The sequence below is a fragment of the Sceloporus undulatus genome, chromosome 2, assembly GCF_019175285.1.
Source record: "Sceloporus undulatus isolate JIND9_A2432 ecotype Alabama chromosome 2, SceUnd_v1.1, whole genome shotgun sequence".
Lineage (NCBI taxonomy): Eukaryota > Metazoa > Chordata > Lepidosauria > Squamata > Phrynosomatidae > Sceloporus > Sceloporus undulatus.
This window is the reverse complement of record NC_056523.1, coordinates 301782474-301800747: the sequence shown is the minus strand read 5'-3', so window position 1 is coordinate 301800747 and position 18274 is coordinate 301782474. Positions and strand designations below refer to the sequence as shown.

The 18274-nt window shown below is 37.9% G+C and overlaps 1 protein-coding gene across 3 annotated transcripts in view; it reads right to left on the bottom strand.

Annotated features, from left to right (window-relative positions):
* Positions 1 to 10670: 10670 nt before the first annotated feature.
* The window catches only part of ARL15 (ADP ribosylation factor like GTPase 15), a 306096-nt gene continuing 298492 nt past the window's right edge, over positions 10671 to 18274 (bottom strand). For all 3 annotated transcript variants that reach the window (XM_042447965.1, XM_042447964.1, XM_042447968.1), the window contains one exon: positions 10671 to 10941. In XM_042447965.1, the coding sequence (XP_042303899.1) occupies positions 10789 to 10941 (153 nt within the window). In that variant the 3' untranslated portion in view covers positions 10671 to 10788. The remainder of the gene's footprint in view (positions 10942 to 18274) is intronic.

Genomic DNA, 18274 nt, shown 5'->3' with positions numbered 1-18274 from the left:
GGGAAGCATTGGGAGAGAAATTATTGTTATACACAAAGAGATGCAGAATTCACTTGTACGTCTTGTTTCGCACGTACACACACACACCACTTTACAACTAACAGATACTAAAAGGAGGACAAGTTATTAAGAGTGTAGGAGGGCTCTTCAATTTTCTGCCCTTATATAGTGAAATACAGGGAATAAGCACAATTTAAGGGCAAATATATTTATTATAAACAATTATATCCTAACTTTTTGTAAATTATACACAGAGTATAACAAAGAAGGCTAACAATACCAAATGATATAATTGAAGTCTACTTCACCATATCTCTAACCTTCATGATAGGTATTAGTTATCTCAGTATTGTGGCATTTAAAATACCTCCTTTTTTATTTCTCAGGGCAGGCAAACGTGTACCTCACACTTCATGCCAATGAATATTCTTATTGTGGGAATTTGGAATGCCTCTACAAATACATTTATTATCCATGGACTCCCTTTGGGCTGAAGGAATCCAAGCCGCCCCGAGTAGAGGCCTGAGCCGAGCGCCCAGACCTCTTCTCTGCTCGGCCCAGGCCTCTTCTCAGAGGCTTGGTTTTCCTCAGTCCAAACAGAGTCCACGGACTCCCTTCGGGCTGAGGAAAGCCAAACCGCTGTGCCATTATTTGATGTCCCATGCTTCTTCATGAGTGTCCGAGTGAAGAAACATGAGACGCCGGATAATCCGGAACGTCAGATAACAGAAGGATGGATAATTGAGACTCTACTGTAGTTCTTTTTCTTCCTCTGTTTTTACAACTCACTCTTAAGGAAGGCTGCTCCTGCATTGAACAATTAATGTATTTTGGCCCTGCTTTAACTGTCATGGCTCCATCTTATGGAATCCTAGGATTTGTAGCTTGTTGTGGTCTTCTCTAACAGAGAACACTAAAAGTCACACAAAACTACAAATCCCCTAATTTAATAGCATTGAGCCATAGCAGTTAAAGCGGTGTCAAACTGCATTAATTTTGCAATGTAGATGTAGCCATACTGTTAGCTTCATGACAGCGGGATCTGGTCTAACAATTTTACCACTCCACCGCACTGCATATCCACTTGACAGTGTTTTAGTACAATCCTATAAATATCAACTTAGAAGTTAACTTTCCTGAGTTCAAAGGGCACTTATCCTCCAGGTTTGTGAGCACAGAGCTGAAGCCTTAATGGAAGTGAGTTGAGTATGTGTTGTCACCATGTAAAGATTTTATGGCATTGCTAACATATTGGTTTACCTTTAATAACTCTGGCTGCCATACAGGTACCACTTACCATTATAGTACTTTTCCATTACAGACAAACAGGCAGTACAAAATCTTGTCCTCCACACTACCTCAAAACCCAAAGTATGACACTATATATTTTGCCATTAAGAACCGCAAAAGAAGTGCAGATTCTGGAATCTGTTGATAGCACCTAATCTATTTTGTAGATGAGCTTTGCAAGAATATGGAATAACCTCGTCACATAATTAATTTACATATAAGTTACATGTTGCCAGGTTTGTCTGGCTGAATATGAGCCCAAACCTAAATGACACGTTTATAGAGCTTGCTGTGGGTTTCTTCTTTGACAACAAACCAAAAATTCAAAGAATCCAGAGGGCAGTTTATGCTGCATACTATCAGCAGCCTGACTACATCCCAAGACAACCGCAGATAGATTTTTCTTTTACTTCATTATAAGAGAAGTGAAAACAGTCAGGAATTCTTGGTCTTCAAACCACAGCATGCGATCCTTTCAATGTCCAGATCAACCTCCCCCATTGCCTAGTAATGTATCAACATACCAAAAGGCTCGCATGACATTTGGTCTAACTACTGTGGTTAAATCAAATATTAAGAGAACAGAGGGGGCTTATTTACAATCTGTTAGACAACATTCTCATGATCCTGTCACTTTCCCCCAGAGATGGGCCTGGAACCAAAACCTCAGATCCATTCTGAACTGGGTTCAGATCTTAATCAGGCAAACTTCAAGACTGGCGAGGAAGATCCCACTTTCATGAAGCTCAGAATCCTATTTCACAGTCTATTCTGCAAAAGAAAGAGGCTAATCTTGTGGTTATGGCTGGGAGGTGAGAGCCAGAAGACTTGGGATTCTTCCTAACTATGTTAGACAACATGTAAGGCATTCAGATGCTTCAAGGGAAGTACCACCAACCCACAGAAGACACAAAAACACTCTGCAAGTCAACTTGGCCAGATACTTTTGTTTCAAGAATAAACAGTCACAATGGCATAGATCTTTTGTATCCTTGGCACACCCCCCAGACTACAATTAGCAAAACATGCCACTATATCCTGATACGTATTTGTTTGTAGTAACTTCTATAAATACTGTTGCCACTTCCATGGGGAGAAGTGTTGTCAATTGATCACTGCTGGTCAGAATTATTTTCTCAGCTGTGGAGCAGGTTAATTGTGGACACTAAAAGACAGGCATGCAGGGTAAACATTCCTTATACCATTAATGTATGTCATTATTTTAGCAGCCGTACGGTACCTTATTTACTGTCACACTAAGGTCATGCTCATTACTTTAAAGGTAGAGTCGCGAGGTGCGCACATTTGGACTGCAGAAACTCTGTAGACACTCTTAAGACTGTCAGATTTTTGATCAGTTTGCTTTCTAATCAGTTTTGTAGAAGTAGTTACCACCAGCGCTGAAGTCAAAGAGGACTAAAGGTTTAGAGCTAGTAACGCCTGCATTTTACAGATGTGTGAGAGACAGGCTTTTTACTGCATCTGCAAAATTTTAATTATTTCATTTGACAGATCAAGCAATCATATATATATATATATATATATATATATATATATATATATTCCCATAAATATGTCCCACCAAACTCAGCAGGGCTTCTGAGCTGAAATGAACAAGACTGTATTATGATAGAAGTTTTAATACCAGATCAAAATATCTCCCTTGATTAATCATTGACTTTCTCTGGGAGACATTCCTGTTTAGATGCATCATTTTCTTCCCTAACATAAGAGAAACTGAAGGATGTTTTTTTGTTTTTAATTTATGTCTAAAACCAAGGGACATTTTAAATCGGACTCATAAAGAAGTCCACAAACTGTGTTTCCATGGTGGTTAGAGAAGATGACAAGTTTCCTTGTCTCTGGCCAGTTTTGAAATCCAGTCTACTAGGATCTGAGTAAACTAGTGAAAAGAAAATAAAAAGAAAAGAAAGCCTTCTACTAAGTAGATTAGCAGAGAAGGGACTGGAATATCTGTCCTTTCTTCTAGAACATGAGCCAAAGGCCAATGTTCTGCTTTGGAAAGCCTGCAAGCAGCATGCAAGCACAACTATATCTTTCTAAACAAGGTTGAATTTAATGTTTGTGTTTCCAAAATTAGTTGAAAACATTATAAATAGACCTCTTTTCTTAGAATGAATGGTAGCATAATTTTGTTATTTGTAAGATGTAAGTCAAAGAGAAATTTTATTCAACATTTGTAAAAAGAAAGCCTGTTTTGGTAGTATGGGAATTTCAGTTTACTTGAGACCATTGTAAACCTACTTATTACTCTTGACATTTGACAAATAGGCATCTATCATGATTTTAAGAACTAGGAAAAAAGTTCTACAAGCCTAGCTTGGTGGCTTGGAGACTTCTGGGAGTTGTTCAAACTCTCCAAAGGACTGAGATGGCAGCAGAAAATAAAACACTAGCTTTTGAATTACTAAACCAGATATTGGTACTGCACTGGCATGCTTTACCTTGACAACATCTAAAACTCTTCCTGATAAAAAGCATGGAGACTTCCTGAGAAATTCTCTTCCTAACAAAGAGGTTTGTGGCCTCACAAAGGATTTGGGGCAAACTGGATCTCAAAGGCAGTAGCTTTTTGTCTTGCAAATGGAATTTAGTTTGTATCCTGGACTGAAACTCCCAGCACCCACATGGTCAGAAAACCGAGGAGTCCACCTTCATGAACATCCTTCCATAACTTCTGAAGTGAGGACAGCAACTACAACATCTTGACAAAATTCAGGCTTGTGACTAACATCATCATAATTTTCCCCCTCTTGTATGATTTTTAATACCTTTGCCTGATGAAGAAGGCAGTGGAGCTTAGAAAGCTTCCAACATGTATAACGTGCATTTTGATTGTTCCAATAAAGATATCACTGTCTTGTGGAATGTGTATGATACTCTACAAAACCAGATCAGTTAGTAGATTCTTACACTACATATTATTTTTAAAAAGGCAGATTAAGGGGTGGATAATGGCTTTACTTCCATTATGGAGAAAAGCAACAAAAGCAATGGGTTCCGTTTGGACCTGGCATGTTTGTAATGGTTATGCCACCATTGAGAGAAACTTAATGGTATAAATATAACTTCTTCCATAGGCCATGTCCAACCAAGCCCCTTCCAGGGATAAAGAGGTGCCAAAGGAAAGGCCTGAGAGAATAATATCTTAGGAGTAAAATCTGCACACAGTGATAAACCTTGAGCAGTACACATAAGAGCGTTAGGGAAAATGTGAGCCTTTACGCAATGCATGGATTGACGAAGAGTCAGTGTGATGTAGTGGATTAAGCATTGGACTAGCACTCTGGGAGATGAAAGTCTGAATCCCCACTTGGCCATGGAAACCCTTCAAGTAGGCAAGTCACACACACTCTCTCTCTCTCAGCAGCAGCTGAAGGCCATGCAAAATCCAAGAAAATCTTATGATATACTTATACTTAATCCATGATATATAGTTGACTTAGGGGAGCAGCCCTCGTCTCACTAGTTAGAACATTGGCAATGCATGTACCTGACATGCAAGACTATACACGCGTGTGCATTGGGTTAGCATGTGCCACAAATGATATGCAGATGGCGTCTCTGTGAAGCAAGCTGGTGTCATTTAGAAGTTCAACATTTGTGAAGTGTTGACAGTGTGTTAGGAATTACAGGCCCCTTTGCTTGCCTTCTTTAGAAGCAGTGAAACTGGTAACATGATGTTACTTTACTGAAGTTATCATTTTCCCTCTCGTGAAGTTCTCCTTTTGGTAGATTTAAACTTGTTTACACTTTACTGTTTAACTTCACACACCTTCTGTAGACAAATGTTATGAGTACAGTATTATATATTCACTGACTATATTTAAATAAATTGGCAAGGCTCTAAAGCAACATTTGGCCTTCCAAATGTTGATGAAGTACCATTCCCATTATACCTCACCTTTGTTCAGACCTGCTAGGGCTGATGGAAGCCGGAACTGAATGACATCTGGAGAGCACCGGGTTCCCCAGCCCTTGCTATAAAACGACACTCTTTTCTTGGACCTTAGCTCTCTGTAGCAAACTAATGTTCAAGTCAAAGAAAGTCTGAAAAGCAGTTTATGATACAGACTTCCTAGTAAGTATCCAACTTTTTTGTGTGTATCAAATACAAGCATACCTCAGCTAACAAAGCCTCTGACAAAGAAATTTCTTTTTATAATGTTTTTTCATGTTAACCGACCCCCACTTTTTCTTCTTATCCTCTATCTAGTTCCAAGTGTTTTAGGAGCATTGCCATGGGCAGCATGAAGGAAGGCTAGAGGAATACAGACTTTTGGTGTTTGTGTTGCAGCGGCGTGTCTGCAATAAGCAATTTAATAAAAAAAAACTTGAGCCGGGAAAGACTAGGATTCTGCTCTAGCCTACTATACTGTAGTTGTGCATGCCTACAAACAGCAACAACGTCCAAAATTCCTTACTGAGCATGTGTGAACAGCAAAACAGAGAAGGAAAAAAGGGGGAAGCAAATAAGTCTACTTCACCAGCTTACTCCCTGCATGGTAACACTCCCCCCGTAATTTATTAAATCTGGACCAAAAAAAGGGAAATAATAAAAGTGGAGGTTGATGAAAGAAAAAGTTACCCCTGGGTGGATTTTGAAAGACACATTCAAGCGGTCTCTAGAAATGGTTTTTTGTGGGTTTTTCGGGCTATGTAATCTTCTCTGAAGATGCCAGCCACAGATGCTGGCAAAACATCAGGAAGAAACTCTTCTAGAACATGGCCACATAGCCTGAAAAACCCACAAAAAACATGGATGCCGGCCATGAAAGCCTTCGGTCTAGAAAGTTCAAAATGTTTTTCATCATTTATGACACATGTAGCTGACCTGGTTGTTTCATTTGACATGGGCATATTGTTAGGGTTTTTTTTTGGGGGGGGGGGGGAGTTGGCTGAAACATAGAATCATAGAATTACAGAGTTGGAAGAAACCACAAAGGCCATCCAGTCCAACCCCCTGCCATGCAGGAAATCACAATCAAAGCATCTCTGATAGATGGCTATCCAGCCTCTGTTTAAAGACCTCCAAAGAAGGAGATGCCACCATTCTCTGAGGAGAGGGTGTGCCACTGTTTAACAGTCAAAACATGCTGGATTGCTCTTCATTCTTGCAATATAGGAATTTAATCCTATCCTTTCCATGCTATTTCTGCTTCCAGTACCAAATTTTCTGTTACAGCCCATCTACTTTGTTAACTGAACTATGCTTCTCTTCCACTGGATGAGTAGAAACTCTTTGCGTAACCTTGAGCAGTCTTCTGGAGCTTGGTTATTTATTGATTGAATTTATAGCATACTATTCTCCTGGGATAGGATCCAAGGCAACTCTGATTTCATATACAATTTTCTGCAGCTGGTGTTCCACAAATGGTTGTAATACTGAAAACGTGCTGTTGAAGTCTTGTGAAATGCTTTGAAATAATTCTAAGAACTGATGTATTTTAAAAATCAAGCTAGTATATGAGGTACATGAAGACATAAACCCCACACCAATTATTAGCCCCAACTAGAGTAATTCTTCAAATCTGTGAAATTTATGTAAATGTTGACTTACCATGTTTCAATTGATGCTCTGGGTTTAATAACAATTGGATGTACACTTTAGAATCTTTTATTGTAAGAACTCATGAGGGGGCATATCAAAACACAAAAACAGATTTTTCAGGAAGCTTTGTCAATTACAACAAGATATTCCAGCTTGATAGTTTAAGTTCCTGCAAGATGCATTAGATGCTACATTCAAGGGTAAACATTCTGTATGAAGATTTTTTTTCCTGAGTAAGGTTTTTTGTTGCTGGGGGAAATCTTCATTATGTATTATTTATTCATTCATATTTTATATTTCGCCCAATACACTACCTTTATTGAAGGTAACCACAGATAAACCCCATGGAGACTTACCTAGACATAGTCTGCACTGAAATGAGTGGCTAGAATTTTACAAATTATTTGTATATTTTAGTGGGGCTAACAGAGGAGACAGTCCTCAATGAGTATTGCTAAGGAAACAAAGTAAACAAAAAACAAATAAAAATTAAACACATTGCTAAATGTGAATTCTGATGAAATCATTCATACTCAAGTGTTCTGCACAGCATTTATTTCCATTTTGGTTAATGTAAACTATACAAACAGTTCTTCCTGCAAAGGAATTGCCTGCATGAATTTGTGAAATAAGTATCAAATGCTGTACTTTTAGTATGAAGTCAGGGATGTACAGTGGGTTAGCTGTCACTCATCATTGCTTTTATCTACAGTGAGATACAAACCTTCGTAATATAAATTAATCGCCATTACAAAAAAAAGGGAGGGGCAACTGTGTTAGCAAGTTAAGTACAAAAAATCTGCTAATTTCCATAAATAACAAAAAGCAAGAAGCTCAATAACACAACACATACTTCTGTTTACAGTATCTGAGTATGTAAGCTGAACCATGTGGCACATAATAACAGGGAGGGATGGGCGGGAACAGAAAAATATGGAACATATCTTTAATGTTTAAAAATGTGAACACTTCCAAAGATATTAGCAAAGGTGATAAACATGGAAAAACACAATGAGCATCTTAGAACCGGTAGACAAAAGGAGCCACTGACAGTTGTAAAGCATTAGATGTCTGACTGTCAAAACAGCTGTTGTTGGATACTGATTGATAATGTTTTTATTCTTTCTGCCAAAGTACTGCAGACAGTCACGGGTCTGAGAAAAAGACCAATGTGGGCACACATTCACGCACAAACACAACCAGAAAGTAATTTAACAGATGTCTTGTTAGAATTGTATGCCCCCACAACCTTCTTAATGTTTCTCCACCTCCTCCTCCTCTCAAAATTAACTATTTAATTAATTTCGGACAGTAATTTCCATTGATGGGATTTATTTCATCTATGTGATTAAAGGTCAAGAAGTGAACAAAAACAACTTACAGAGTGGGATAAGAACTGTATTTCCGTTCACAGAATAAATGCACAGTCAAGAAGGCTTTAGACAGAATATGTGTCATTAACATTTTTTTAAAAAAATGATGTGTTCAAAGAAATGGTACTGATATGTTGAAATCCAGTTATAATACAGACCCACTAAAAGAACAATAACAATGAAAAGGCTAGCAGATCTGAGGCATCATCATTTCTGATGATAATCAAGAGATAAATTTATGATTCCTGTGTGTGTTTCAACAGGTTCTGCAACCTACTCTTATGCAGATTGAACAATATGAAAGTGACACTAACTTCAATGAGGTTTAATGCAAAGTAAATCTATGTCATAGTCTAAGTCATACAACCCCAAGTCTAATTAGGTACCACTTCTGTCACATTTCACACAGGGATATTGGATAACATCATGGAAAGAAATGGAAGGGAAAAAAAACCTTTAAACTTAGTTTTTTGTGGGTTTTTCAGGCTATGTAGCCATGTTCTAGAAGAGTTTCTTCCTGACGTATCGCCAATATCTGTGGCTGGCATCTTCAGAGTCCTCTGAAGATGCCAGCCACAAATGCTGGCAAAACGTCAGGAATAAACTCTTCTAGAACATGGTCACGTAGCCCAAAAAATCCACAAAAACCTATGGATGCCGGCCATGAAAACCTTTGACTTCACCCCTTTATACTGTTTTGAATCACATATATTGGTGGAGACATTCCTCTGAAATCATGACAATGAGCCCTTTTTATTTTCCATTATGGTTCATTAGGGATGGCAATCCAGTTAAAAGCGATCTGTTGTTTTCAACAACATCTAGTATCTTCAATGGCTTAACCTTTCTATGCAAAAAAATAAACTGGAAACCACTTATGTCACCAAAAAATAAATAAAATAACCATAGCCCACTTAAGATGACCTTTGTTTCTTTTACAAATTAGGCCAAAGGAGAATTAGGCCATGGGTTTGTAATTATTTTTAAAATTCAAAACTCCAATCTATAACAGGGGCATTTCAGGATGGAAACAGGTAAAAAGTGATGGCAAAAACAACCATTACTTTGGATCATTTCTGTCTAGCTTCCTTTCTCTACAACCATGCTTAAATATCCTATTTAGTAGTTTCACTGGTACTACTATATTAAGTGGCATTCTTCACAGTGAATTCAAAGGTTAGATGAGAGATTTCCCCATATAAAAAAAGAGAGGTTCACAAATCAAAGTGCATTATATGCTGAAAAACTATTTGACAACCTTTACATCCCAATATCTAAAGTAATCCTAAACTAAATTATAAAATTATATAAAAACCCACAATTTATTTACAAGTGAAAAGAAAATCAGCATATCTTTGAAAATAACAATAAAAAACAAAACCCAACCTACCCTCCCACTTACCCATAAACAAGCTCAAAGGCAATAATAACATTGATGGTGTAATAGTCTACCATGGGATATTTCACCCTCTACCTGGTAGATAAATACAGTATAGCGTCCAAGGTACAAATTCAGTTTATGAATAGTAATCCATTACTGTATTATGGCTAATGCCCCAACAACCAAGCATTTTTTAAATCTGAAGCAATCTGTAGACGCCAGACACTGAATGATGATGGGGAAGGGATATAATTCTTAGAACTAAAAGGAGTGCTGTCACATTGAACAACAACCACAACCATAAAATAATAATAATAATAATCCTACCATCTGGATAAAAATTGCTAAATGTTAGAAACAAATCTGAACCCCTGAAAATAGGGGTAGTTAAGAAACACAGATAGACTTTATGAGTTCAATTAAAAGGCATTGACTTTAAAAAAAATTAATTCTGGCCTAGGAGTTCCAGCATAATACTAATTATGTAGAATACATCCAGTGATTATTTAAACTTGTGTCTTGTTCTCACTCCATAATTTTTACTAAAGTTTCGCCTCCATTTCATCAACATTTTACACAATCATCTGCTTAATTTACATTTACAAAGGCTGTATGTTTGCACTGAAGAGGCTTCAAAACCATAACAAAATACTGACATGTCCATTGTATTTGCCTTGCCTCCTGCTAAATCAATGGGTTGTCTCTCTAAAACATGTTATATGTTAAAGGTGTCTGCACTTAATAACTCTGATTCTATGCATCAGAAATGCATTCCTTGGTTTCAAGATTTACTCTGGTTCTCAGCAACTAACTATACCTTCAAGATAGCATTTGGTGTCCATTTATAGCTGGTTTTAAGTTTTGTATGTGCAGCAAAATTCCAATTACATTTCTTCTAATGCCAATGCAGGGAAATGGCATACAGTAAGCGGATGTATTGGTAAACAATATGAACTCCCCCTTCAGTAGTACAGACAACTTTACTGAAAAGAATCAACTTTACTGAAAAGACTCATGAGCCTGATTCACAGAATGTATCAACAGTCTTTCAGGCTAAATGCAAAAATATATTTATTGCAAGCTCTAATATAGTCTTCTTTATACCAAACCATTTTTCATCTGGGAGCAAAACAAACCAGTACAATGCTATCTGAGAACAGTTCGAGTTGTCTTCACATTCTCGAAGGCTCAAGGTCTCTGTCTTCTAGTAAATTTATGAGCAGGCCGAAGCTGTCTTTTACGGCTTCCATGTTGTCCAAGGAACAAGGCTTAAGTATCCAGCGTTTTCCTCGTGCAAGTGGTTCAAGTTCCAAATATTTTTTTATCTAGTTGGTAAAAAAAAGAGGGTGGGGCAATAAGAAAAATTAGTTGCCATTCAAACTCTGTGACTTAATATTCATCTTTGCGAAGTATAGTGTTGGAAGAACCTTGGATGCTCATTTTTAGAATAATGTCCAAGATGTTCCTGAAAGAGAAGTGATACATTGTGACCTGAAGTGTTTTTATTAATGGTGAATGATAGCCACTATCCCATCAATATATTTAATAACATGGAGTATATGTGTGCTTCCATGTACATGTGACACAGGCCAAGGCAAACTGTTTTTTCAAAATGCATGGGACATAAAGGCTGCATCTACAATTCAGAATTATTGCAGTTTGACACCATTTTAGCTGCCATAGCTCAACACTATGAAGATTCTTGGATTTGTGGATTCTTTCATTGTGCCAATGAAACAGAATTCCAACAAGCAGCTTTTATGAACAGGATGGTTTCAACTTCAGAATAAATTTTAACCTCTGACTATTATCACCTATATGCATATGACAGTTTGATTATTATTACAAAAAGAGATCAAATTATCAAGTTTTGAGATCATAGTCACGTGCAATGTGTCCATTTCCTTGAAGGCAGCAGCAATTACTTTGAGCACCTTATTCCATGCAATCAGAAGTCTCTTATGGTTGTAAATTATCACAATAAGATAATAAATTATTATCACAATAAGATAATAAACATGTAGTAAACAAACATTTGCCTGCTTAACAATATCTGTTTCATCATACTGTATGCATATTTATCTTGATTTTTTTTCCTTTGGAGCTGAGATAGGTGGTGGATTAAAGACATTCCAATATAGACATCAGTTGAAGTGGTGTTCATCATGATGTTTCATGATGTTTCCAAAGTTCAAATTCCTCAAGCACCCCAACTTGCTAGCAGTCATTCTAGATATTTGATAACTGGATCATTCTAGATATTTCATTTCATGTCCTTAATCTGAATATTGTTATTGTGCAAGGCAACATTTTAAAAATATTTTACAAGCGGTTCATTTTACTGCAAGCCCACTGCTGTTCCAGAAGCTTCACTTGAAGGTCCTTGAAAAAGTCTTTTAAAAATGATTTTCAGGGGCACAAGGAGGAGCAGTGAGAAGAAGAGGACAGACAATACCCATTGCATAATGGGAATTACCCAATAGGTTAGCGGCAACCATTGGATAATGGGTTGCATCTCACTGTGTCACATGGAATGTAACCCATCTTTGGCCCTCCATATATTTTGTACTTCAGGCCCTGTACAAATGGGCAGGAAGGGGCGACGCGACGGCACCCTTTTCTGCCCTGGATCAGTGCCATGGCAAACGCATGCCATGACACTGATCCGGCCTCCGCAGGGCACAAAAAGGAGCAGGTTTTTCCGGCTCCTTTTTATGCCTTTGAAGAGGTGACATTGCCAATGCCGTAACTGGTTAGCTGAGATTGCATCTGCACGGCAGAAATAATGCAATCTGACACTGCTTTAACTTCCATGACTCCACTCTATGGAATCCTGGGATCTGTAGTTTGTTGTGGCATCACAGCTCTTTGACATAGAAGGATAACTAGTTCCAAAAGCAACAAATAACAGATTCTATAGCACTGAGCATGGCAATTAAAACGGTGTCAAGATGGATTGTTTCTGTAGTGTCAAAGCAGCCAAAGTATTCAGGATTTAACCCTCCAATGAAAGGACTATAACTCACCCAAGGTCTTGATTTCACAATATTTGCTTATCCATATTCCACTAAGGAATTGTGACAGGCATATCTGCTATAATTTTTGCACACTAGAAAATGGAAGTATGATATTGACACTGGTACATTAAATATACCCTTTAAGGAATATGAAGGACTGTTGGGGCTTTTTTCAACTACATACAGAGTGGAAGCCAAAACTGTAGAAAAATATAAAACTCACTTCCAACGGAGCCACTTGATAACAAAGCCAGCTGGTGGGAAACTGAGAAAAATGAACGAGTAACCTGAGATTTTCCAGAAACTACTAATGTAAAGAATGCCTAGCACACACCATCTACAGACCAACCAATGTTCACTGTCTTACAAACGATGTGGATATTGTTATTTACTAAATGATTACCAAGGCATCATTTGCACATATTAAAGAGAAAAGCTTTTACACAAAGTGAAGGCACTGCAAGAACAAGCATTACTGTTATGGGAAACTACATGTTAAAAAGAAATAGCAGCAATACCAGCTACTCTGTAAACAAAACGAAGAAGCTGATTATGAAGTACTAGTCAACATCAGTTTCTAGTAAAAAGCACATCATATTAAAAGGCACATCATATTCCTTAAAGGAAAACACTTAAGCCAATCATCACCCTTTTTTATTATGCAACCACATCCTGCTGAATATATGCTTTCGTTAATCAAACAACACCCAGTTATATTGACAGCCTAGCTCATAGTAGCTCCTGCATTAAGGATTTTTAAAAATGATTTTGTGGCAGTTTTTGATCTTGCCAACTCTAATAATATTGTCACCACATGGCTCTTAGGGACACTTGTTTTTCTGATCTCTTTGTAAAAAGTGATACAGGTTGAGTTGCCCTATTCTGAAATGTTTGGGACCAGAAGTATTTTTGAGGGTTTTTTTTAATTTTGGAATATTTGCATATATATAAAGAGATTAATGGAACCCATGTCTAAACATGAAATTGATTTATGTTGTACACATTGCTTGAAAATAATGTTATACATAATATTTTTAATAATTGTGTGCATGAAACAAAGTCTGTGTACCATCAGAAAACAAAGGTGTCACTATCTCAGTCATCCATGTGGACAATTCTGGAGTATTTTGGATTTCCAGATAATTATACTGTACTGTACTGTTATTTATGTTTTCCATTACAATTATGAACAGAGTCACTAGTACATGCAAGTCTCCAACAACCATGTTATAGGAGTCTCCAACTCCATTGTGCAAGTGGAGGCATCTCCCGCAATCTTCACAGGAAAAAACTTGCTCTTCCACATAAGAAAAGGCTTTGGAAAGTCATTGACATCCAGGCGAAGCCCTTGCTGGAAGAGGTGACATTGCTGATTCCTCCTTCCCCTTCCAGCATCCTTGTCACTTCCCATGCTATTCTGAAGCATTCCCCTATCAATCTGGAATTGCCTTTTAACACATGAAGCCTGCAAGAGGAACAATGGAAAGGCAAATTGCCTCTCCTTTTTTCAGTCAGAGAGTCCAAATAGGTGCAATTTACCCAGTGGTAAACTGGATCCAACCTACATTTTCCCATCTGATTACAATGCCTGCTACAGACATTTTCCCAGCTTTAAACCAGCCATACTTTCTTCCTAAGTAACAACCAACCTTAGGAAAAAGCCTGCCCAATCTGAAATTATTTTGGTCCACTCAAGTGCTCTGATGATCAGCATCTACCATAATATATTTTATCTACTAAACTAAACTTTAAAATGAAAAATAAAATGAAGAATGGACTCACAAAAAGGGGCATGAAATAGATGCAATAGTTGGACTGGGCTTCTTTCACTGTCTTATAACAATAACGTAGGGTTGGTGACATTTTATGAAGCTTCTTATGCCTTGGTCAATTCTCCTCTAAGGTTCCAACATATCAGACAACATTTCAATTGGCCAAAATAATGGATTAAAAACACTGTAGCAAAACACAACAGTGGATGGGGTGGAAAATGAGTAGATGAGAAAGACTACTGAGTGAAAAGTCAGTCCAGTTTTGCAAAGACATAGAAAATGAAATGATTAAGTACAGCAAATCCCCTTAGAAATGCATTGTAACAACAAGATCAAAACTTGTGAAGTATTAGGACTTAACCCTTGAAGTGTGGCTACTGATGTCACCAAGCCAGATTGTTTGTACAATGGTAGGTGATTTAAATATGTATGAAGCAGCTCCTGTTTTATTAACCATGTATATACAATCACCACAGCCAGAGAGGCTCTATTGACACAATTAAAATCATCCTGCTGTTTCCCATTTGATCAAATCTTATGACAATATTTGTACCTGAGTAGGACACTGACAAATTACACTTCAAATAAAATATGGGAAAAGGAACTTCTAACATGATTTTACCAGGAGTTTATACTGTTTTTATGGCCTGGTACAGACTGCCAGAAAGCGGCAGTCTGGGGCCGATTTTAAGGCTGGGAATTGCAGAGCAACTGCATGCTCCCGAGCCCCGTCCACTTGGGGGCCGCCATGATGATGCAAGAACAGCGCAGTGTCCGCACTACACTTCCATCATCACTGTGCGAGAGTGCGCTAATGGTGCACTTATGACGGTAGCCGCACACACTAAAAAGAACCCCCTTTTAGCAGGTTCTGTTTGGTGCAGAGGGAGGCCGTGCGGTTTGGCTGCTGTGACCTCCCTCAGGAGAAAAAACAGGCCAGCCCGCCCTTTTGGGGCAGTCTATCCAGCCCCCATGTTTTGACCATCACATAAGATGATACTCAAAATAAACATTTACTCTTAAAATTTGGGATCTAACAGGATTGTATTTTTAGTTCTATTACCCTCATTTAGAACCTTAAGTATGCACCAGTGTATTCTGCAAGTACAGAATGACTCAACTACTACTTGGAGAAAGCAAAGCATATATCTCATCATTCCATCAATGTGAATGGAATAAGCATATACAGTATAGATCAGTGGTTTCTCTTGGATCTCCAGATGTGAGACTACACTTACCCAAATCCTTGAGAACTGGCAAGGCTTGCTTGCTAGGGCTTGTGGGAGTCAAAATATAAAAAACATCTAGGGATGCAAGTTTGGGGGAATGTGGTGTAAAGATATTGGAGACTCTCTAGATGTTCACACATATACTTCTCTTTCTCCTTGGACCTTTCTTGTCAGTGGGAACAGCAAACTCGACCAGAAACTAACGGCAGAACAAAAGTTCTCTATTATGTCTGAATGTAGATTCTTGGTTTATTACTCCTCAAAGAAACCACAGTTTGGATTCAAATTTCCACACTATTTCAGTCTTCCTTGATTTTGGAGAGTGGCAACAAGCAAGGGTCCAGGTTTGAAAAGCACCTTGTTAATTTAGCTGTTCTTAATAAGAGAAGGATTCAAGAAGGAGTGACTGGACAAGGTATGCCAATAGGCAATATACGCCAACATAGTCATAAGCTAATATTCACAACTCTTCTGACTTACTGTTATGCCCAAATACAGCCAACATGTTAGTTGTATAAATATAGATACACATGTAGATTAAGAAATTATGAGAGTTTTAGATAAACAGTAAACAGATTATATTATGGGATAAATCAAGCCTGATGGAATGTGAAAGGCAACAACACAACATTAATTTACTTGTTCCTCAAAGTAAAATTTCTTCCATTACACCCTATTTTTGCAATATATCACATACTTCAAATATAACTGGCACTGCAAATACTGCCTGGTACGGAATAAACTTAGCTGCAAAATATTCTCTCACTGAAAAAAGTTAATGAGTCTAAGTCCCAACTCACACATCAGAGACAACCAATTACCCTGTCTGAAACACAGGCTTGTAAAACTATCAGGTACTTGTAAAATGGTCTGCTACACACGAGTAAGATGTTTAAATGGCTTGTTTGACTAGGGGCATTCACCATGAAATTGATTCTTTTAAAACACTGCTTTAAAACTAGATACAAGTTAATTCCATGGACTGAAAATGAGAAAAAAACCTGGCATTATAAAGGGTGGACTTCAGGTACACGTCCAATTTTATGAGGTCGAGGGTTACTTGTATGAGAAACTCATCAACTATGTTTATGTCCCATGCAGGAACTAAAGAAGCTGTGTACAATTAGATTGTGCTGCTAATTCTATATTGTGTTGCTATTTCCATGACAAAAGCAGTTAAGGTTTAGTGCGATTTTCTCCACAAAGCTCCCATCTACAGCCACAAAATTAAAAAAAATGAACACAAAAATTGTTGTTGTTGTTGTTGAGTGTCCTCAAGTTGTGTGTGACTTATCAGGACCCTAAGGTGACCCTATCACAGGGCTTTCTTGGCAAGATTTGTTGAAAGGAAAGGTTTGCCTCTGTACGATTAGATTGTACTGTGTATGATTCTTTGAGGCTGAGAGAGTGTGACTTGCCCAAGGTCATCTAGTGGGTTTCCACGACCAAGTGGGGATTCAAACCCTAGTCTCCAGAATTGTAATCCAGTGTTCAAACCATTACATCAAACGTCTTAGAAATGCTATTATACTGAACATGACATATAAGAGCACAGCTGATGGTGCAATTTACACGGTGAACAAAATATACTTTATAATTTAGAGTTATGTCTTGTTCTACCTGTAGCACTACACTTGTGCTAGTAAAGCCTAACACAACTAAAAGTGAAATATTTAGTGCCAAACTAATAACTGGGAATACCATACCATAACTGGGAGTAATTTCACAAAATATGCAGAGGTAACCTGGGTATAGTAATCAACATATTCTAATCAGAGAATAATCCTGCTTAAATATACATATGTAACACACTTGTATCAACTCAGATACATGTTTAATTGGGGATGAAGAACATGGGGTTGTTCAAATGTCATTGTACAAAGGGAAGTTATAAGAAGGAAGGGGGAGAAGTGGTTCTTCACATTGGGCATAAAACATCTACACTGTACACCTGAAAATAAAGTCGGCCCTTCTTATACACGGACTTTTTATACACAGATTCAAGCATCCACAGTTTGGAAATGTTCAAAAAAAGTATAAATTTCAAATATCAAACCTTGATTTTCCATTTTTTATAAGGGACACCCTTTTGCTATGCCATTATATTTAATGGGACTTAAGCATCCACAGATTTTGTTATACATAATAGGGTGAAATTTTGTTACAAAAGACAGCGGGATCGATGTCTGAAAGCGATCCCACCTTCAGTTCGCTCTGTTACCCAAAATAGGATGGGGAGCTCATCAACCACACCAAAGAACCTTACTTTGCTCATTTGCAATGCCAGGTCAATGAAAAACAAGTCACATATAATCGATGACCTCCTTGTGGACGAAAAAGCCATCCTGGCCTGCCTCACAGAGGCCTCACAAAGACCTGGCTGGGAGAGGATAGTGCTATCATTTGGAATCAAGCCCTCCCAGTGAAAGAGTACCCCACAGGTACTCTTTCACTGAGCCAGTAAGGGAAAGGCGGGGTGGCTCTGGTTTATAGAGAAAATCTCACCTTCGTAGGATACCTGTCCAGAAGATAGACCGCCTTGAGTGTATGTACCTAAGCCTATGATCTATTATTAGATATTATCCCCTCTGTTGTAAGCCGCCCAGATTCCCAGTGATTGGACGGCATATAAATAAATCC